The sequence below is a fragment of the Mustela nivalis genome (assembly GCF_964662115.1).
Source record: "Mustela nivalis genome assembly, chromosome: 2".
Taxonomy (NCBI): Eukaryota; Metazoa; Chordata; class Mammalia; order Carnivora; family Mustelidae; genus Mustela; species Mustela nivalis.
The window spans coordinates 125,740,841-125,763,056 of NC_139021.1; the positions used below are offsets into that span (position 1 = coordinate 125,740,841).

At 36.0% G+C, this 22,216-nt stretch overlaps 1 protein-coding gene and 1 long non-coding RNA gene across 12 annotated transcripts in view; one reads left to right on the forward strand and one right to left on the reverse strand.

Annotated features, from left to right (window-relative positions):
- Positions 1-22,216, reverse strand: part of JMJD1C (jumonji domain containing 1C) — a gene marked incomplete at its 5' end in the record, with an annotated part of 325,008 nt that overhangs the window by 39,591 nt on the left and 263,201 nt on the right. For 6 of the 11 annotated variants that reach the window (XM_082720120.1, XM_082720122.1, XM_082720119.1 and 3 more), the window contains 5 exons: positions 1,531-3,218; positions 3,338-3,530; positions 3,628-3,771; positions 4,697-4,821; positions 7,854-7,959. In XM_082720120.1, the coding sequence (XP_082576246.1) occupies positions 1,531-3,218; positions 3,338-3,530; positions 3,628-3,771; positions 4,697-4,821; positions 7,854-7,860 (2,157 nt within the window). Of the gene's footprint in view, positions 1-1,530; positions 3,219-3,337; positions 3,531-3,627; positions 3,772-4,309; positions 4,466-4,696; positions 4,822-7,853; positions 7,960-8,544; positions 8,753-22,216 lie in introns of those variants that run through there. The other 5 variants (XM_082720126.1, XM_082720117.1, XM_082720118.1 and 2 more) reach the window with 3 other exon arrangements.
- LOC309859454 lies at positions 15,083-19,378 on the forward strand. Its single transcript, XR_014308713.1, has 2 exons — positions 15,083-16,599; positions 16,751-19,378. It is a non-coding gene; the product is annotated as an uncharacterized lncRNA (long non-coding RNA).

The following is a 22,216-nucleotide window of genomic DNA, read 5'->3' on the forward strand; positions in this document are numbered from 1 at the left end:
AAAAATGATTAGGATGGTAAATTTAATGTTAACTGCTTTTTACCACAAATACAAATACAAATAAATAGTATTTAAAAAAAGATTCTGGGGGATACTTGAAGAGCAAATACAAATACAAATAAACAGTATTTAAAAAAAGATTCTGGGGGATACTTGAAGAGAAACCTAGGCTACACCAATAACTAAGTTGTGTACTGGAGTTTAAGATACCAAGTCTCACTATTTTTGATATTGGGGGTGGTAATGACCTCAACAATCATTTCTTTTCTTTCCCTTTTTTTTTTTAAGGTTTTATTTATTTATTTATTTGTCAGAGAGAGAGAGAGAGAGAGAGAGAGAGAGAGAGTGCGCTCCAGTGAATGAATGACTACGATGAGCAGGGAGAATTGCAGGAGAGAAGCAGACTCCGCACTAAGCAAAGAGCCCGATATGGGACTCGATCCCAGGACCCTGGGATCATGACCTGAGCCTAAGGCAGATACTTAACTGACTGAGCTACCTGTGCATTCCTCAACAATCATTTCTTAGTATGAAAAGAAATTTGGCTAGAGAAACCACATTAGCTCATGAAGGAGTAAGAGCTCTCTATACCACCACCTTCAGTAACATTGCTTATATTTGATGTTGACAGGATCTCAGCCCCAACTTTACTCCCAAATACCATAAGTCTTCAACCTAAGCACCCTCACAAGAACAAGGGCCTCAGAGAGTCATAGCTTGTAACATACCACCCAATATATCTAACTGGAGGATATAACAACAATCTGTCTTAAAAATAATTTGATGATGGGGCACCTCGGTGGCCCAATTCTTGTCCAATTCTTGATTTCGGCTCAGGTCATCATCTTGGGGTTTTGAGATCGAGCCCTGAATCGGGCTCTGAGCCTCACATGGAGTCTGCTTAAGATTCTCTCTCTCCCTCTCCTCTTTAAAAAAATAGTAAGATGATCATACATACAAAAGTCTCACAATTTTGTATAAATTTTACTCTACAAACTACACTTCTAGGAATTTAGCTGAGCAAAATAATTATAGATAGGTACCATAGTTATGAAGACATTCATTCTTCATAATAGACATGTCAGAAGCAATCTAAGAGGCTTTACTTCTTAATTTTAAATTGTCTTTTTAAAATAAACAGGTGTGGGGTGCCTGGGTGGCTCAGTCGGTTAAGCATCCGCCTTTGGCTCAGATAATGATCCCAGGGTCCTGGGATTGAGCCCCATGTCAGATTCCCTGCTCCTACCTCTCCCACTTCCCTTGCTTGTGTTCCATCTCTCACTGTCACTCTCTCTCTCTCTCTCTATCAAATAAATAAAATCTTTAAAGAAATGAAGTAAAATAAAATAAAACAAAACAAATAGGCTTTCCTGAGATTTCACCTTCTGTGGTTTCAAAGTTACTAAGTATCAAAAGTTTCACCATAATTGGAAAAATAAATGTTTGAAAAATTCTAACACATTATAATAAAATGTGATTAATGGTGATTAATAAGTATATACTAATGAGGCAAATCACAGTGTAACTTACCCTCCTTAATGAAGATTCAGCATTAACTGCATTTTCTGGGTGAACCCACTTTGAAGAAGGTAGACCAAGTCCTGAGTATGCATGTGTTCCATTTGGATATTGCCAAATAATTGGATAAAGTCCAAGCTGATTATATGAAGCAGAAGGATGGGCTTGTCCAAGAAGATGAGGTGACTGGTGCTGTAACAACTGTTGCTGTTGCTGGTGTGCTAATGCTAAGTGGCTCAAGCTGCTGGCATGTGCAGTCTCTAGTCGTGGGTGGCCACCAAGTAGGGAGGCAGTAGGCACTCCAGGTAACACGGCAGGAAGTAAATGAGGGTGATGAACAGAATGGTGTGGACCGCTAGTCAGAGGGTGTGTGTTAATGGTAGGTAATGGAGTTTGACTGGATGATCCAGCAAGTAAGTGAGGGGCAGGAGTTAAGGCAGGGTGATGGGTACCCGGATTTAAACAGGTTCTATGGGATGAAGAATGAAGAGGAAAGGGATGCTGGTTTAAGAAAGGTGAAATGTGATTAGCTCCTGTTTCTGACCCAACAAGTGCAGGATCTCTGTAAACTGTGAAATGCTCATTTTTATCAATAATAAGCGGGCTCTTTGTAGCTTCCAATGTACTGCCTCGAGTAGGAACTGAATGAAAACTGCATCTTGATAATTCATGTTCTATCTTATTTGCTAGTCTTCTCTCACCAGCAGCTTGGTTGTTCACATAAGTGGCCTTAGACTTTACAGAATCAGGAGAATGGGTAATTTTGGGTTTAATAACTTCAGGTGAGGGATTTGATTTTGTCTTGAGAGCATCTGCTGAAGTATTAAGCTTAGATTTTACTGTCTCTGGGGGTGGGCTTCGTTTATGTAGCTTATCTTCTGTGACAGAAACTGTACTTAGAGAAGACATGTAAGAGACATACTGATTTTTCTCTTTTTCCATATTCGGGTGATCATTTCCTGAGGAAACACTTCTAACATTTGATTGGGTTAAATCTACTTTAACTACATCACTAACCAAGCTCTGATCAGAATCTTGTTTTGCTGTTTCCAAGTATTTCGCATTTGCGATAGAATGTTTTGAATCGTTAACATTAGGATCCATTTTCTGAAGTGTCTGAAGGCCAAAGGTACTTGAGATTTCCTGAGCCACCTTTTCTGAATTAGTATCATTCGTAATATCAATAACACATTTTGGTGTGGGTGGTCTGGGTACAAACTTCTCCTTTGGTAATAATTCCAATGTATGTGTTTTTTCCATACTGCATTCCTGAAGAAGTAAATCATTAGGATTATGATCAGAAAGTGTGGCCTGCTCTGATGAATGAATAATCATTTTTTCTTGAAGCTGAGAGTCAAGAGATTTCTGTTTCTCTGGTTCTTCATGTTTTTTATCTTCCTGTATTTGATCCCAGGGAGGCTGGCTATCTATTATTAGTGTCTCTTCTCCTATTTTCTCATTATTCTGGGATTTTCCTTCTTCTCCATTTATCTTTGAAGTGTTTTTATTTTTCAACTCATTCTCTGGCTTCTGCTCTGAGGAATTATTTATCATTCTCTTATTTGAATTTTCTGAGTCACTGCTCTCAGAAAAATCTGAAACATTGTCGGTTCGTAATCTTTTCATATTTAGTTTCTTTTCATCCTCCTCAGGTTTCCTTCTTTTATTCATCAACTGTTTGTTTTTCCCTTTAGGATTTTCTGTAAAATTTAAAAAAAGGAACAGTTTTATTTTTCATAATTAAAATATTAAATTAGTACATCTTAAATTTATTTGTTTTATTTGTTCTCATTCCCTTAAAAAGAAAAATGAATACTACCTCCTCGTGCTATATAATCATACTTTTCCTCCTTCATCTTCTCTTCATCTGGTATACTGCTATCTGAGCCCTTCCTCTTACTTGGACGAATATTTCTTTGTTGCTGTTGCTGGTGGGTATTCTGTTTTGGTACAGCAGCTTGGGAGTTCATTGCTGGTCTGGGACTATTTGCTTGGGCACGTGTATAATGACCCTAAAAATAACCAGTTTAACAATGATTATTTACTACCTGATCCTAAGTAATCTGAGGAAAAATATTTTATAATAATATATCACAACAACATACATACGTGAACAGTGTTGCTATTTTGACTGGCACGAGACCTTCGCCGTGATGTAATGCCAATATTTTCACCTTTTAACAAAGAGTGAACAACATCATCTAGAAAGGTCATTTGAACCATAGAAGGATCGACATTCTGTGGTTCTAGTACCTAATCCATGACACAAAACAAGAACAAAAATTAAATCCAATCAGCTAGCCAATATAACACTAGATATAAAAACAAGGATAAGAATTAATCAGCAGTATAATACCAAGTCACAAAATGCATTTCAACAATAAGAAGTAATTTCTAAAAACCAGCTATAAAATAAAACTAAGAAAGTAGAGTTTAAGAAAAAAATAGCAAAAAATGTGCAAATGAATACAAATAATAGTAATTTTAAAAAGACAGGTTAAAGAAGCAACTCCTTTAAAAACGAAAGGCAATTCTAAGTTTCCCTGAGAAGTTTGTCACCCTTTTAGGAAAAAAATTAAATACAACCAAATAATATAATTTATTCAGCATTTTGGCTAAAATTTTAACCCAAAGCATTTGGATTGTTTTCAATGGGGCATTCAATTTGGAAGGTGTAAATTTCTTTTTTTTCCTTTTTGGTAAATAACCCACAGCTGTGAAAGATTTAAAAATCAAGACATTCAGATTGTTCTTTAAAACTTCATATGAATTTTGTGTCCTTAATACTCACCATAAAACCTAAGGGAGCATACCAGCTATGAAACTTGATTTTATAAGACCTACAGTGGTGTGCATTAGTTTTCATTAGTGAAAAGCGATCACTTGGAAAATTTTTTTATTACTGGAGACAGAAAAAACAAGATTTGAAGAAAAAATTTTAGTTGACCTAAGGATTAAAAAAAAAAAGACTAATCAATTGGAGTTTGATGCTTCTATTTTGGACTTAGATAATCATTGTCGAAATAAATTTGTCATCATTAAAGTTACCTCTAACATTAAACTTATTAGGAATGTCTGACTACAAAAAAACCTAGAGATGAAAATTATTTAGTGTTAACCTGCTGAACCATATCTGAATTATCAATATCTCACCAAAAATATTAATTGGACTATTTACCTGATCATTCATAACGATCATGGTGCGAGTGAAGAGATCATGATGAGTAATTATGCCAGTAAACCACTGGGTGGCAGAGTCTTGTCTATATACTCTCACTCTGTAGCCATTTAAGGAATAAGGACCTTAAAAAAAACACACACACACACACACACACACAAGAAATAGGGGTATCTTAAATGGAGACATTTTCATTGAAGGATTACCTTTTAGGAGAAACATGAGCTTTGTGATAGATGAGTAATAATCCTATTCAAGTATCAGTTTTCAAAAAAATGTATTAAAGTGATATATACATACTTAAGAGCCAGATCACTGTAAATTAACACTGAACACACTCTACTATACATGTATCTCTGAACTCAATAGCAATAAAGTACTTTAAGTCAGAAAGAATGTTTTTGGGATCATGAGTTAAGTACAAAATGTAAAGTTAGCGTGGTCTAGAAAGTCACAAGGTTGCAAAGCTACTCAATAGATTTGGGGTACATACAGGACTACAACTTGGCTGAAAAGAAAAGGTGATTTGAATGTACTCTACCATAACAACTATAAATTAATTCTTCTGTGAGACCAGAAAAAGATGCCAAAGTCTTACAACATACAGAGACTATTAAGTGAATTAGAAATATGGCACTAAAATGTTTTTTTTTTAAATAAAGAAATATTGTGTACTATCGGATTAAACTCACTTTTAAAGGGAAGGATTACATAATAAAAGATATGTACCTGCATATATTCAAATATGCCTATTTAAAAAAAAGTCACTCAGGAGAGAGAATAATGGAAGATAAAAATTTCTTCAATTCAAGTACTAGAATGATAGCTGATACTTGAAAGTTTAACAAGAACTGTGAGGGGTGGGGTAGAAAATACTGTCATCACCTTGATGATGGTATTACATATGAACAATTTACAAAGCGCTCTCAAAAAGTGCTAGTGCTTATTTAATCTCCTTCAATTAATAGCATTTTTTCTTTTATAAAAATTAAGAAAGTGAGGTTGCTAGGTTATATTAAATTTTAAGTGAAAAGCTAGGAATGAATCTATTTTTCTGATTCCTAGGTTGATGCTTTCTTTGACAGTTAGAAGCCATTTAACATAGCAATTAAAAGTTTAATATTTATTTACCAGTTTAAAAAAAATCTCTGCCAGTATCAGACTTTAAGTCAATTAACAAATGTGTAGAAAATATACCATTTGACCTACAAATTAAATATATTCAGCGCCATGATAATCAATTATACAAACTCTAGTCTTTTCTAACTATGGAAGAATAAAAAAGACTCTAAAAATGTATTATAGCAAAAGCTTACAAAATAACTCCAAACATGACCAATTTTTCAATTTCCACTGGCACAATTTTCAATTCTTAACTGTCTTATTCTTACCACAAAACAAAATTTGGAGTCAGCCACATATAATAATTCTGTTTAGGATGGACAGGAACTACACCACCTCCATTTTTCACCTCTAAGAATATGATAAGGAAATAAAAGTTGCTAAAGAAAATATTAGCCTGGTATCTTCAATAAATTTCAAAGAAAGGAGGAAAAAAAGTGATGGGACATATCAACCAATTAAACTGTGGACATTCTTTTAGATTCCTGGATTGAAAATAAATAAATGAATAATAATAATAAAAATCAATCTTATTAAAAATCATTCAAGGTGTTTATGAAATAAATGGAAATTTGAACCTGAGTATCCAGTATTTCATATTAAAGAAATATTAATTTGGGGGGCATAATAATGGTATGGTGGTATGGTGGCTTTGTTTAAAAATAGAACTGGGCCACCTGGGTGGCTCAGCTGGTTAAGCAACTGCCTTCAGGCCAGGTTGTGATCCTGGAGTCCTGGGATCGAGTCCCACATCAGGCTCTCAGCTCCACAGGGAGTGTGCTTCTCCCTCTGACCTTCTCTGCTCTCTTCTCTGACCTTACACTGTCTCTCTCTCTCTCTCTCTCTCAAATAAATAAATAAAATCTTAAAAAAAAAAAAAGAATTAGGGGCATCTGGATGGCTTAGTGGGTTAAGCCTCTGCCTTCAGCTCAGGTCATGGTCTCAGGGTTCTGGGATTGAGCCCCGCATCGGGGTCTCTGCTCATCAGGAAGCCTGCTTCCCCCCTCTCTCTCTGCCTGCCTCTCTGCCTACTTGTGCTCTCTCTCTCTCTCTCTCTCTGTGCAAATAAACAAATAAAAAATAAATAAAATCTTAAAAAAAAATAGAATTTGATGTCTGAAATTTGATGGATGTAAACAGTAGTGTGGATGGGGCAGGACCACAGTTGTTGGGGCTGGAAGATAGGCACATGGAAGTTTACTGAAATATTTTATTTCTGTACATTTTTCATATTCTCTGTATTAAATTTTAAAGAATATTTAGCCTAAGAAGAATTTAATAAGCACATGATCTGCTGCTATAAATACCCACTAACAAAGCAAAAGAGCAAAAGAACCACTGCCACCACACCTTAGAGATTATTAATGCTGAAATTAAATGACATGGAAGTTGACTATGAGTATTTAACAACAAAATTCCTTTTTAAAAACATTCAACAAAATATCAGTACTTCAAACCACACTATTCCCAGTTTCAATTCGATTTACAAAAAAAAGCTTACAATAAATGACTCTACTGACAGAAAAAGAAATCACTAGGAATTACATAAAACCTGATTGGTTTGGAAGTCACATGTTATAGACAAATATATAACTTACTAAAAAAAGGAAACAAAACTATAACTAGTATTATGGTCATTGCTAAAGTGAGGTGAACTGAAATAGCACTTTTATCAGATACTAACAGCATTCTTCAAAGGAAATTAATTTTGGCTTTGGGCAATCCTCTACTGTTAACAATGTTTCCTTCTCCAGGAAGGACACACCTAACTTTTTTCTGTAATATGGAAATTTTCCTATCAAAAAACACCTGTGTGTGGTTATAATTTCATGCCAGTCAGTTAGCTCCTGTTAGGTGAAGTTATCAACTTTCTACTGAAATTATGATTTTACTATTATTCTCCCTGGACTGGATAGAACTCAAAATATTAAACTGGTCTTCTATTAACATTGCATGTAACTGAACAAACAAAACCAAACATGAAAAACTGCCCAATTCCCAAAAAAAACTTAATGCATAACTTCAAAATAGTTACCTTGCATAAAAATCTCCTGAACCTTTTGTTCCTTTACCCAGACTTTCACTTCTTCCTGAAGTTGCGGGTTGTCCCTGAGAACTGGGTTTAAGCTGTCTATGTCGTCCTAGAATTACAGATTAAAAGAAAGGTTCATGTTATGCTGTCCTAACATTAATGTTACAAACTCTCTCTCCTATATTTTCTAAGGATTGAAGAAAATTCCTTTATCTAAATATATGCAAAAACACAAGTTCATTAAGTTATATAGTTCATTAGCAATTACATAATAACAGAGCATAAGAAATTAACCCGTGGTAAGATTTGATCCTTGACAACAATGTCCTAAAGACAAAAATCTGAAATTTACTAATGTGTTTTCTAACTTTAAGTGTGGCCTTAGATAAGTCATATTTTTAAGAGTTTCACGATGAGAAGCAATATACAAACCAAATAGCATCAGGTCATCTAAGGTTGGTAGCAAAAGAATCAAGGTGAATATTTTAGTGACAATACATATACACATAGATGAATTCTCTCTCTTCCCATAATGCCTAAAATGTTTGAGTTTTAAACTACGAAAGTCATTATCTACTATCTTGATTTAAATGTCTTCGAATTCAGTTCTACTCAAACTGATCTGACCAGTAGCTTTATTGCTAAGTTTTATTTTTTCAAGCCAATGTCAAAGCATCCAGGCAATCAAAATTACATTATTGATGGTATTATCCTCATAACAGGGTGGATCTAGACACAGAAACAACCGGTTCTCTCTCCTTGGAGATGTGAATCACACAGTCACATGGTTTCCCACAATCTGTTGGTCCCCCGCTGGACTCTTTGACATTCTGTTCTCTCTCTCTCAAAGCACCTCTGCTGCTCCTGCATTTGAGATCAGCGGCAGGAGCCCTAGAGTAGAGCTGGGAAGAACAACAAAGCAGCACTGTCAATTGGGGGCCCTTATAAAAGTGGACTGGCAGATCATGGAAACCAGTGAACAGAAGGGAGCTAAGTGAAGGGAATTCTATCTGGTGAATTAAAATAATGTGGCAATTTGGAAAAGTCAAAAAGTATCTGAAGAGTACAAAGAAGGACCCCTAATCATGTAGGTCATACTTCACTCTTCTACTCTTAAGTTTATCCTAAATAAAGCTTCTTCTTCTCATCTTATCACTACTGTAAGGGACTAATAGGCATTTTTACAATAATAGTGTGGTGAATACCCTGATACATCATTTATACCTAGCAAACACCATGAGGAAGAAATAAAGGACTTCAAAGTTAACAACTATATTCCCTGGAAAATATATAGAAATGCTACTTTATAGAAGGAAATACTGGAGTGGGAAAGTATACAAAAGTAGGTAAAATCTGTCATCTGGGGGGAAAACTGTCCATGGCAAAGAAACTTTCTATAATCCCTTTTCTCCACACCCCTTTAATAATGAATGCACTGCCCAATCAAGGTAGGTAACCTCTTCATCTTAGGAACAGAAAATACAAGGGAAAGTTCAGACTCTAAACCTCTTGATGCACATTAGGTGTGTCTATGATAGACAGAACACAGGAAACATTCTATTCCCCAAGGAAAACCATTACCATTCCCAGACAGCTCTGACCAGCCATCAAGTTCTTTCTTACTTTAACTTCCACATACAGATGCAAGCTTAACTTCTTTAAGTTAAACAAACGTAAGCCCAATCACCTTCCTACCTATACTCCTTAAAACATTTGCATTCTGATTTTGTTTCTGTAGTTATGAGTCTTCGCTAAACACCTACCTTTATTACAACCATTCTTCTCTTATTCTAGACATTTAACGGGCAAAAAGATGGGCATTTGTCTAGAAAACCACAAAATCATGTGGGTATCAGTGGGGTGGAAGGGTTTAATAAATTGCTATTAAAGCAGCACAGACAATACTTTGTAGACAGGTAGAGGTATGCTCTATAAAACCAATCTCCTGTATTGATACTTTACAATTTAAAAGTACTAAAATTACGGGTGCCTCACTGCTCAGTTGGTAGAGCATGTGATGCTTGATCTTGGGGTCATGAGTTTAAGCCCCAAATTGGGTGTAGAGTTTATATATTTAAAAAAAACAAAAACAAAACCAAAAACAAAAACCAAAAAACAAAAAAAACCTATTGGGATAAAAATATTGTTCAACATTTATATATTATTTATTTTAAAAGTTAAGATATGGGCTACATTTCCAGATCACTAAACGTACAAATACTTCCTCAACAATGACCCATTCACATTCTTTCTTTTTCTTTAAAAATTTTATTTGTAAGCACTCCCTATACCCAACAAGGGGCTTGAACTCTCACAACCCTGAGATCAACAGTCCAGGCTTCTCCTGCCTTTAGCTCAGGTCATGATGCCAGGATCCTGGGATCCAGCCCAGAGTCAGAATCCCTGCTCATTGTGGAGTCTGCTCCTCCTCCTCTGTCCTCTCTCAAATAAATAAAATCTTAAAACAACAACAACAACAAACTGGTAACTTAAATGTATTTACTGAAATTACTTTATAGAAGTTCAAATTTCTAAATATCAATTTCTTCATCTATAAAGCATCTATATCTGCCTCTTTCCATCTTAATGAATACGTTTTACTAGTAAGACTTTTAAAAGTAACTGAAACTAATTTTCTTAATACATCCAATTCTGAATTATCCATGGTGTTACTAAATCAATTAAAACCCAAGCATATGATAGGCACATTGTTACTGAAGTACTTCTTCATGTATAGTGCTCTGTAAGTAATAGGTATTCCTTTAAAAAAAAAAATTTATTTATTTGAGAGAGAGAAAGTGTGAAACGGGGGGAGGTACATAGGGAGATGGAGAGAGACAATCTCAAGCAGGCTCCACACTGAATGTGGAGACCAATGCAGAGCTTGATCCCACAACTGTGAGATCATAACCTGAGCAGAAATCAAGAGTTGAACACTTAACTGACTCAACCACCCAGGTGCTCCTGTATTTCTATTGTAGTCTGTATTGTACTCTGGATAGTAAGACTACTGTACTAACCTTATTTTTTAGGTGATTCTCTACTTCATTCCAGTTCAAAGGAAAAGAAGTAACAATTACAATAGTATAAAAAAGTAAGATTATGGGGGTGCCTGGGTGGCTCAATGGGTTAAAGCCTCTGCCTTCAGCTCGGGTCATGATCTCAGATCCTGGGGATCGAGCCCCACATCGGGCGCTCTGCTCAGCGGGGAGCCTGCTCTCCCCTCTCTCTCTGCCTGCCTCTCTGCCTACTTGCCATCTCTGTCAAATAAATAAATAAAATCTTAAAAAAAAAAAGTAAGATTATGGCACTAAGATAATTTAGACAGTCCTGACTAGGTTTAATGATAGGAATATTATGACAGTGTGATCATAATTCATGTAACAAATTTTCTAAGATAATAAGGGAATGATTTGTCTTACTATGACAAAGTGCTCCTTACTGGTTCAACAAATATTTTCTGTATGTCATATATTCTCTGGATGCAACTACTGACAGAACAGCCAATAGAGGCTTGAATTAGAGAATAATTTCTATCTAGGTGTTAGTTTCTATCTAGGTGACTGAGCTAAATGGCTTAAGAGCTGTCAGAGATTTGCTCTAAAGTCCTAACTGATGTCTAGGATAGCACTTTTTTTTTTTTTTAAAGATGTTATTTACTTATGAGAGGGAGAAGAGAGCATGAGCAAGAGTGAGAGCACATAAGCAAGGGGGAGGGGCAGGGGGAGAAGCAGATTCCCCACTGAGTAGGGAGCCTGACTAGGGTCTCAATCCCAGAATCTGGGATCATGACCTATGCAGAAGGCAAATGTTTAACTGACTGAGCCACCCAGGTGCCTCCCCTAGAATAGCACTTTCATTTTAGAATACAAGAAGTATTTTGAAACCAACTTTCTCTCACTTTGGACAATTTCTAATAAACAATAACGTAATACCTGCTTTTACTGATATGTGGCTTAGTAATGGAATGACTTTTTTCCCTGCAATAAAATCTTTGACCTTTGTCATGACTTCTTAAATCCCTTCATATTACATAAATTTCCCCATAAAAAAATCACATTTAACTGTATTTTATTAAGAATTATCATAAAAGTAACTACCTGTATCCTGAATATCAGGTTAGGTGATTAAACATGCATTGCCATGCCATTTGTCCACAGTCATGATTTAAATTCACACTTTAGCAAAACTACAAATGATTGCTTGTCCTTAGATCCCTGGGGTTGCTAACTAACAGTTCAAAACATTAATGTTAAGTCCATATAGGTCAAGAGTGACACCCACTACCATCCTAGCAATTCCTGTATAACTTCTAAAAGAATCTACTTTGTTAGTCAGGATTTACTGCAACAGGAAACCTACTTAGTCTAAGAGCCACTAAAAAGATCTTCAAATAGCAGTTGTCTAAACCATCTGCAGTTTATTTATTTATTTTTTTAATTAAAGATTTTATTTATTTATTTGACAGTCAGAGATCACAAGTAGGCAGAAAGGCAGGCAGAGAGAGAGAGAGGAGGAAGCAGGCTCCCTGTGGAGCAGAGCAGAGAGCCCGATGTGGGGCTCGATCCCAGGACCCTGGGATCATGACCTGAGCCGAAAGCAGAGGCTTAACCCACTGAGCCACCCAGGCACCCCCCCATCTGCAGTTTAATTAAATCTACCAATGACAGCTTCCATATATTTTCATGATTTAAACCAAGGATTAGCAAAAAAGTCTGCCAACTTTTCCTATAAAGGGCCAGAGAATGAATAAGTTAGGCTTTCAAGGACATACTATCTCTACTCTAAGTACTCAACTCTGAACGGTAGTACGAAAAGCTGCCAAAGAATACCATAAACAATATATAAATGAACGGGCATGGCTGTATTCTAATAACTATTCATTGGCATTCTGTGAAGCTTGAATTTTACAGAATGTTCAGGTGTTATGATGTATTATTTTTCTTAGGACTTTTTTCCTGTTTAAAAATGCAAAAGACCTACATATCTTACCAGCAAAATTAAAAAAAAAAAAAAAAGTAAAAGGCTTTATAAAAACAGGAGGCAGGTTGGATTTGGCTTGTGGTGATAGTCTGTCTACCCATAATTTAAAATAAGAACAAATAAATTACTGGTGTAAAGCGAGATTAAAAACTTCTCATCAAGGCAATGCAGTGTGATGGCAAATTGACTACAAACTCTATTTCGGGGAGGGGGCGGTGGTCGGGAAAGGAGGGTTGGGTTATGGACACTGGGGAGGGTATGTACTATGGTGAATACTGTGAAGTGTGTAAACCTGGCAATTCACAGACCTGCACCCTTGGAGATAAAAATACATTATATATTTATAAAAAAAACTATTTCCATAAATGGCTGCATTATATATGTGTATACACACATATGTACATATGTACACATATATGGAATGATTACAGACACACATATATATGTTATGAATATATATGCATATATATTCATGAGCACAGGAAAATAACTCAATGACTCAACCCTTTCATTAATAATTAAAGAAAAAATATACTGATATATTCCTGTACTATGTTCAAACTTCCAAATATAATAATGTGTCTGTTTTTGAAGTAGAAAAATCACCCACTTTGACACATAAGGTTTACTCTCTTAGGTCAATGAGGATTATACTCATCAAATACCAAGAATGGTACCAACCACATCTGTGAACTTCACAGGAGGGTAAAAGTAGGTACATGTGAAAAATAAGAATTTTCCTAAATATAGTGTTCCAACATTAATCTTTTTTTCCCCCCCCAAAGATTTTATTTATTTATTTGACAGAGAAATCACAAGTAGATGGAGAGGCAGGCAGAGAGAGAGAGAGAGAGGGAAGCAGGCTCCCTGCTGAGCAGAGAGCCCGATGAGGGACTCGATCCCAGGACCTGAGCCGAAGGCAGCTGCTTAACCCACTGAGCCACCCAGGCGCCCCTCCAACATTAATCTTATGCTTCACTGGTATTATATGTAAGACTGATGAATCACAGACCTATACCCCTGAAACAAATAATACATTCTATGTCAAATAAATAAATAAATAAACAAACAAACAAATAAAGTATAGATCTTATAGGTAACAGAAAAACAAAAGATTTACTAGGAGGAAAAAAAAAAACCCTGATGCTGTAAATGTTAATTCCATTTGTGTCCACACCAAATAAAAGATCTGTGTGGCTTGTATTTTTCTGTGAAATAATAAATTGTGGCAGATGGAAAATACAATTTCTACTGGAATATAAAGGTAGAGAAGAAAAATACTAAGGAGATTTCTAATTTTACTTCCAGGTAAAGCATAGAGATGGATTTTCTTTACATTTTATTTGTGTTCTTATTTCCCCAAAAAAGTACTGGAATGAGAATAAAAAATATTTTTTAAAAATTTTTAAAAAATTCTATGCTTCATATATCTGATTTATTAAGAATGCCAGAGATTAATTTTTAAGTTTTTCTACATATATAATGTTGATATATAAAAATTTTACATAATTAAAATCAATAGATCATGTTTTCATAATTCCTGCTTGGTTTTGGTTAATTCAGAAGCCTAGAATTGAGACTATGATTTAAACAAACAAAAAGAATTAGAATTCCTTACAAAAAACAAAATTAGAGGGCGCCTGGGTGGCTCAATGGGTTAAAGCATCCGCCTTTGGCTCAGGTCATGATCCCAGGGTTCTGGGATCGAGCCCCGCATTGGGCTCTCTGCTCAGCAGGGAGCTTGCTTCCTCCTCTCTCTCTGCCTGCCTCTCTGCCTACTTGTGATCTCTGTCGGATAAATAAATAAAATCTTTAAAACAAAAACAAAAACAAAAAAATTAGAATTCCTATCTTTCAAAAAACAAAATTATAAAGATTCAAATGGCAGAAAGAGAAAATGGGCTAATGTTTTCTATTATCCATACAATTCTTGCCTCATTTGTATAATCAAGGAAATAATGTGAGATATGCTCCTTATGGCTCAATTATTTATGTTCTGAAACCATGTGGCAAAAGACTAATTTCTAATATTTTTTTTCTATTTTTCTTTTTAAGATTTTATTCACCCACTTAACAGAGACACACAGAAAGAAGGAACACAAACAAGGGGAGTGGGAGAGGGAGAAGCAGGCTCCCTGCTCAGCAGGGATCCAGAGCAGGATCCCAGGACCCCAGGATCATGACTGGAGCCCAAGGCAGATGCCTAATGACTGAGCCACCCAGGTGCCCCTCATTTCCAATAATTTCTTAATAGATATGATATAAATAGTCAATACAATGAAATTCTGTTTTCAATTAATACCATTCATCGGTAAACAGTTCTGGAAATGCGAGTGATGTTCAAAATTTTAAATAATGTTTAGGCATATTTTTTATTGGTAAAAAAATGATTCTCTTATAAAAGGAAAAATAGCAAACTCCAACATTTCAATATTTTATAATTTTTAAGCAATATTCTTTTTTTTAAAGATTTTATTTTAAGATTTTATTTATTTATTTGACAGACAGAGATTACAAGTAGGCAGAGAGGCAGTCAGAGAGAGGAGGAAGCAGGCTCCCTGCTGAGCAGAGAGCCTGATGTGGGGCTCGATCTCAGGACCCTGGGATCATGACCTGAGCCGAAGGCAGAGGTTTTAACCCACGGAGCCACCCAGGCGCCCCTTAAGCAATATTCTCAGCATTCATTTCATTTTTATTAGAAACAAAAACTTAAAAAGTGATGAATGGTCTTTATCCCACATTGATCCAAACAAACCAATTTTAGGCAACACCCACAAGAACTATTTTGATATGTTTATGTTTTTTTCCTCTATAAATAACTTTTCTAGGGGCAGCTGGGTGGCTCAGTTGGTTGGATGCTGATTTTGGCTCTGGTCATGATCTCAGGGTCCTGGGATTGAGCCCTCATCAGGCTCCTTGCTTGATGGACAGACTGCTTCTCCCTCTCCACCACTGAGATCTCTCTCACACACCATCTCTCTAAAATGAATAAATAAAACCTCAAAAAGAAAAAAAAAGTCTATGCATAAAATGAAAACACCACCACAGTTTCCCACATTTTTCATGTTTTCAATACCATCCATTCTCACAGCATCATCATCTCATCTTAAGAACGTAACAAAATAAATTATCTAATATCCAGAAGGTTCTACAAACAGTATAGGATTCTAGGACTAAATGTTTTATCCTTTCCATGAAATAAGAAATGTAAATACAATAGAAATACTTAGCTATATTCACAATGGTAGTTTAGAGATTATAAACATACAAGGAACACATTTTAAAAATTTCTGGTTAGAAGTTAAGATTGAAAACAGAGGTTTTTTTCCCCATGAGAAGATAATTTAACTATATCCGTAAGGAGAGATTAAGTTAATCTTTTTTTTTTTTTTTTAAATTTTCTTTATTTGACAGAGATCACAAGTAGGCAGTGAGGCAGGCAGAGAGAGAGGAGGCAGGCTCCCGGCAGAGCAGAGAGCCCGATATGGGGCTCGATCCCAGGACCCTGAGATCATGACCTGAGCTGAAGGCAGAGGCTTGAACCCACTGAGCCACCCAGGCGCCCCAAGTTAATCTTTTTTTTTTTAACAAAAATTTTATTTATTTATTTGACAGAGATCACAAATAGGCAGAGAGGCAGGCGGGGGCGGGTGGTGGGGGAGCAGGCTCCCCACAGAGCAGGGAGCCCGACATGGGGTTCAGTCCCAGGACCCTGAGACCATAACCAGAGCCGAAGGCAAAGGCTTTAACCCACTGAACCACCAAGGTGCCCCTTATTTCTGATTAAGGTACATTAAGGTCTTACATAATTTTTTTTGTTTTTTAGTGTGGATATATTAATGTCTCCAACACTCTTGACTGCAAAATATTGATGTTTTATGTATATACAGGGAATCATTTAGTTCATAAATTATGAGGTGCCCCGAGATTAAGTTAACCTTAATTGTATGGTCTCCAAAGGAACACTCATTAGAAACACAACAAAAACAAAAAACAGGGGAGGAAAGGGCCCAAACAGGGATGGATGGATATACACACACTAATGCTTTGTCTTTCTCTGTCCTCCAAGGGCTAACTCTGAAAAAGGTAACAATTAGGGTGGAAAAGGAAGAAAATGTTACCACATCTTGCCACAAAACTGCCTCCATATACTACTGGGATAAATGATCAACAATTTTCAAAAAATTTACCTGTTCTTTTTTTTTGTTGTTACATAAAGGTAATCCTATTTATGTCTAATACATTTCTAAAACATAATTGTGAATCAATTTGATGACAACTCTTTATAACACATTATATAATAAAATCTAAAGTTTGTAATATTTATTATTACTAAAATTTTAAGCTTTAGACAGAATCTTAAATTATTATAATTTATGAACTACATGATTCCCTGTATATACATAAAACATCAATATTTTGCAGTCAAGAGTGTTGGAGACTTTAATATATCCACACTAAAAAACAAAAAAAATTATGTAAGACCTTAATGTACCTTAATCAGAAATAAGCTGCTTTATACATTTCACTCAATCTTCCTCCTTAATCTGTATGACGTTTGTTTTTTTTTTTTTTTTTTAGAGAAAACGGACTTCAATGGAAATCAAGCCACACTTCTGAAAATGCAAGCTTTTGGAGGCACTGGATGGCTCAGTCAGTTAAGTGGCTACCTTAGGCTCAGGTCATGATTCCAGGATCCTGGGATTGAGCCCAGCATCAGGCTCCTGGCTCATCGGGGAGCCTGCTTCTGCCCCTGCCTCCTGCTCATGCTCTCTCTCCCTTAATAAATGAATGGATAAAATCTTGAAATAAAAATAAAAATGCAAGGGGTGCCTCGGTAGCTCAGTGGGTTAAAGCCTCTGCCTTCGGCTAAGGTCATGATCCCAGGGTCCTGGGATCAAGTCCTGCATGGGGCTCCCTGCTCAGCAGGGAGTCTGCTTCCTCTTCTCTCTCTCCGCTTGCCTCTCCGCCTACTTATGATCTCAGTCAAATAAAAAAATAATAATAATAAACTTTTAAAAATGCAAGCTTTAGAAGGAATGACCTGTTGCAAATAGCTCGGTGGCCTTAGAAATTCTTGCCAAACACAATAAAGGCACTGACTGCTTGTAGAAATCAGTGAGCAAACCTGAGGTCAGCAGTGAATCCAGAAGTGGGTACTATCTTATGAATTACAAGCACCTAAGACAAAATACAGAATCTTTCTTCTATTTTTAGGGCTTACTTTTACACTGTTTCTTCTGAAGGTTTTTGTTTTGTTTTTGCCATAGTCTTAATCTTCTTGTAGATATATTATAGTATATAATATACATTAAAATAAATCACCCATCTAGAATGTCCCCTTTCTAATGCTGTCCTGTTTAAAATAACCTACCAATCATTTTACATGCATGCCTCATTTTATTGTGCTTTAGAAATTGAAGATTAAATCTATATGGGTGCCATTTCTCCAACAGCATTCGCTCACTTCATGTCTCTGTATTATATTTTGGTAATTCCTGCAATATTTCTAAATTTTTCATTATTATGTTTGTTATGGTGATCTGTGACCAGTGATCTCTGATATTACTACTGTAACTGTTCTATGGCACCACGAACCACGTCCACATAAGACAGCAAATGCAACTGATAAATGTGTGTGTTCTGACTTTTTCCACCAACCAGCCATTCCTAGTCTCTTTCCTTCTTTGGCCTCCCTATTCCCTAAAACACAACAATACTGATATCAGGCCAATTAATAACCCTACCATGGGTTCTAAGGGTTCAAGTGAAAAGATGTCACTTGTCTCTCACTTCAAATCCAACTAGAAATGATTAAACTTAGTGAGGGAAGGCATGCCAAAACCGAGACAGGCTGAAAGGTAGCCTGTGTTTTATGCAAAACAGTTAGCCAATTTGTGGATGCAAAGGAAAAGTTCTTTAAAGAAATTAAAAGTGCTACTCCAGTGAACACATGAATGATAAGAAAGCAAAATGGTCTTATTACTGATATGGAAAAAGTCTGAGTGGTCTGGATAGAAGCTCAAATCCGCCACAGCATTCCCTTAAACCAAAGCCTACCAAGGGCAGGGCCCTAACTCTCTTCAATTCCACGAAAGCCAAGAGAAAGCTGAAAAAGCTAAGAAAAGCCTAGCACAGAGGTTGGTTAATAAGGTTTAAGGGGAAAAGCTATCTCCATACCATAAAAGTGCAAGGTTAAACAAAAAGTGCTGATAAAGAATCTGTGGCAATTTATCTAGAAGATCTAGCTTAGATAATTAATGAAGGTGGCTACAATCAACAACATATTTTCAATGTAGGTGAAGCAGCCTTATATTGGAGATACCATCTAGAACTTGGAATAGCTAGAGAGAAGCTGATGCCTGACTTCAAAGGTTTCAGGGTGGCTCAGTGGGTTAAGCCTCTACCTTTGACTAGGTCATGATCTCAGGGTTCTGGGATCAATCAGGCTCTTTGCTCAGCAAGGAGCCTGCTTTCCCCCCTCTCTCTGCCTGCTTGTGATCTCTGTCAAATAAATAAACAAAATCTTATTAAAAAAAAAAAAAGGTTCCAAGAACAAGCAAATGCTCTTATTAGAGGCTAATGCAGCTGGTGACTTTAAATTAAAGCCAATGATCATTTACCATTCTGAAAATCCTATGGTCTTTAGGAATTATGCTGAATCTACTCCATACTTTATAAATGGAACAAAGCCTGGATGACAGCACATCTGTTTACAGCATGGTTTATTATTATTTTAAGGCCACCGCTGAAATCTATAGCTCAGAAAAAAGACTCCTTTCAAAATATTACTGTTTATTGATAATGCACCTGGTTACCCAAGAGCTTTGGAGATGTACATTTTATGTAGTTTTCATGCCTGCTAACCCAACATCCATTCTCCAAACCACAGATCAAGGAGTCATTTTGCATTTCACATCTTAACTATTTAAGAAATATATCTTGTAAGGCTATGGCTGCCATAGTGATTCCTCTAATGAATCTGGACAAAAAGCAAATGGAAAACCTTCTGGAAAGGATTCATCATGCGAGGGATCATTAAGAACCTTCATGGTTTATGGTAAGAGATCAAAATATCAACATTCACAGAATTCAAAAGAAGGTGATACTAACCCTCATGGATGACTTTCAGGGATTCAAGATTTCAGTAGAGGAATAACTGCAGATGTGGTGGAAAGAGTCAAGAGAACTAGAAATAGAGAAGTGGAGACTGAAGAAGTGACTGAATTGCTGCAATTCATGATAAAACTTGAAAGGATGAGGAGTTGCTTCTTTCTTAAAAAAGATTTTATTTATTTGACAGAGGGAGACAGATCACAAGTAGGCCGACAGGCTGAGCAGAGAGCCCGATTTGAGGTTCAATCCCAGGGCCCTGAGATCATGACCTGAGCTGAAGGCAGAGGGTTAACACACTGAGCTATCCAGGAGCCCCTAGGAGTTGCTTCTTACTGATGAACAAAGTGGTTTCCAGAGATGGAATCTACTCCTGCTGAAGATGCTCTGAAGCATGCTGACAACAAAGATTTATAACATTACACAAACTCAGCTGATAAAGCAGCAGCGGGGTTTACTGAGGTTCCAATTTTGAAAGTTTTATTATGGGTAAAATGGTATCCAACAGCACTGCATGCTACAGAGAAATTAGTCATGAAACAGAGTCAATCGATATGGCAAAAGTCACTGTTGTCTTATTTTAAGAAATTGCCACTGCTGCCCAACTTTCAACAACTACCACTGGGCTCAGTCAGCAGCCATCAAAATTGAGGAAGGCTTTCCACCCGCAAAAAGATTACAAATGGGTGAAAGCTAACATGATGGTTAGCAATTTTTTTTTTAGCAATATTTTTTAATTAAGCTATGTACATTGACCTTTTTTAGACATACTGCTATTACGTACTTAATAGATTACAGTATAGTGTAAACATAACTTTTATATGCACTGGGAAACCATAAAAATCATTTAACTCACTTTATTGTAATATTCAGTTTACTGCAGTGGTCTGGAACTGAATCTGCAGGATCTTCTATGCATGCCTATATTTACCGTATCTCATGGTTCCTAGTTTCAGAAAAGCAATTTTACTGAGTGAATGTTAAAAAAAATAATATTACAACCATATGTGGCCCTCTGCACTGATAACATAATTTGTCTTTACCTATAAAACCCTGAATGTAGCTTGATCCCAGAGTTATAACCAAGGAAAGGGGGAGAGGGGTGTTGTGGGAGAGAGAATCATCATCCTCAAAAATCTACCTTGAAGCTTTTTGCCACTATAACCAAACAGTCATTATAGATCAATCCAAATATTTTAGGAATCTCCCCTTAAAACTTCCGTCTGGTCCTATTTGCCATTATTTACTTCATTAGTAACTAAAAAGGAAATGGTAGAATTAATTTAAGAGTAGTATATACTGTGAGAAACTAAAAAAACAATGGAAAGATTCCAAATTTTTCAAGTCTCAAGATTTTTTAATTTCATGTGTAGTTACAGTTCTATGTTTCTCTAGTCTTAATGATTTCCCAAATTTGTAACAACTGAAATATGATAATGTGAAACATTCCAATATTATTTTCATTATATATACCTTCATCACTGAATGAATTTCAAAGTTAATTTTCTGTTTACTTAAAAAAAATCTTTCCTCTGTTTGAATATCTGGCAATTCATAATTTTAAGGAATTCAAATATTATTGTAAATGTCCTTTAAAGTGAGAAAGGTTCTAACTACAGTGATCTCTACTTCCACTGAACATTTTAAGTAATTTTCTTCATTAGCTAATTTTGACACATTCTGATTTCCAAAAGTGACTCTGGCCTGAAGACTTTCACCAAAAATTATCAAAAGAAAAAAACCCCCAAACTGAACATTTAATAGAATCCCAACTCAGAAAAGGTTGGGATTCATTATAGTTATAGTTAATTCATTATAGTAAAAAATGCATCCAGTTTATCCATATAGATTAAAATATACTGAACATTACTGTTTTTCCTAAAAAAAAAAAATCTTTTTTAAGTAAAGTCCACACCCAATGTGGGGCTCGAACTCATGACCCCAAGAACAAGAATTACATGCTTTACTGACTGAGCCAGCCAGGCACCTTTAGCATTACTGTTTTTCAAACTCTTCGCAGCATAATGGTAACTTAACGTTATTTATCAGATATATTTCTCTGGGTAGGAGGATATAATCATTTTCACTGACAAAAACACTGCTTATAATATTAGTACCAAGAAAAATAGACTACATAAGGGACGTCTGGGTGGCTCAGTTGGCTGGGCGTCTGCCTTCAGCTTGAGTCATGATCTCAGGGTCCTGGGATCAAGCCCCGCATCCGGCTCCCTGCTCAGCGGTGAATTGGTTTCTCCCTCTCCATGATCTCT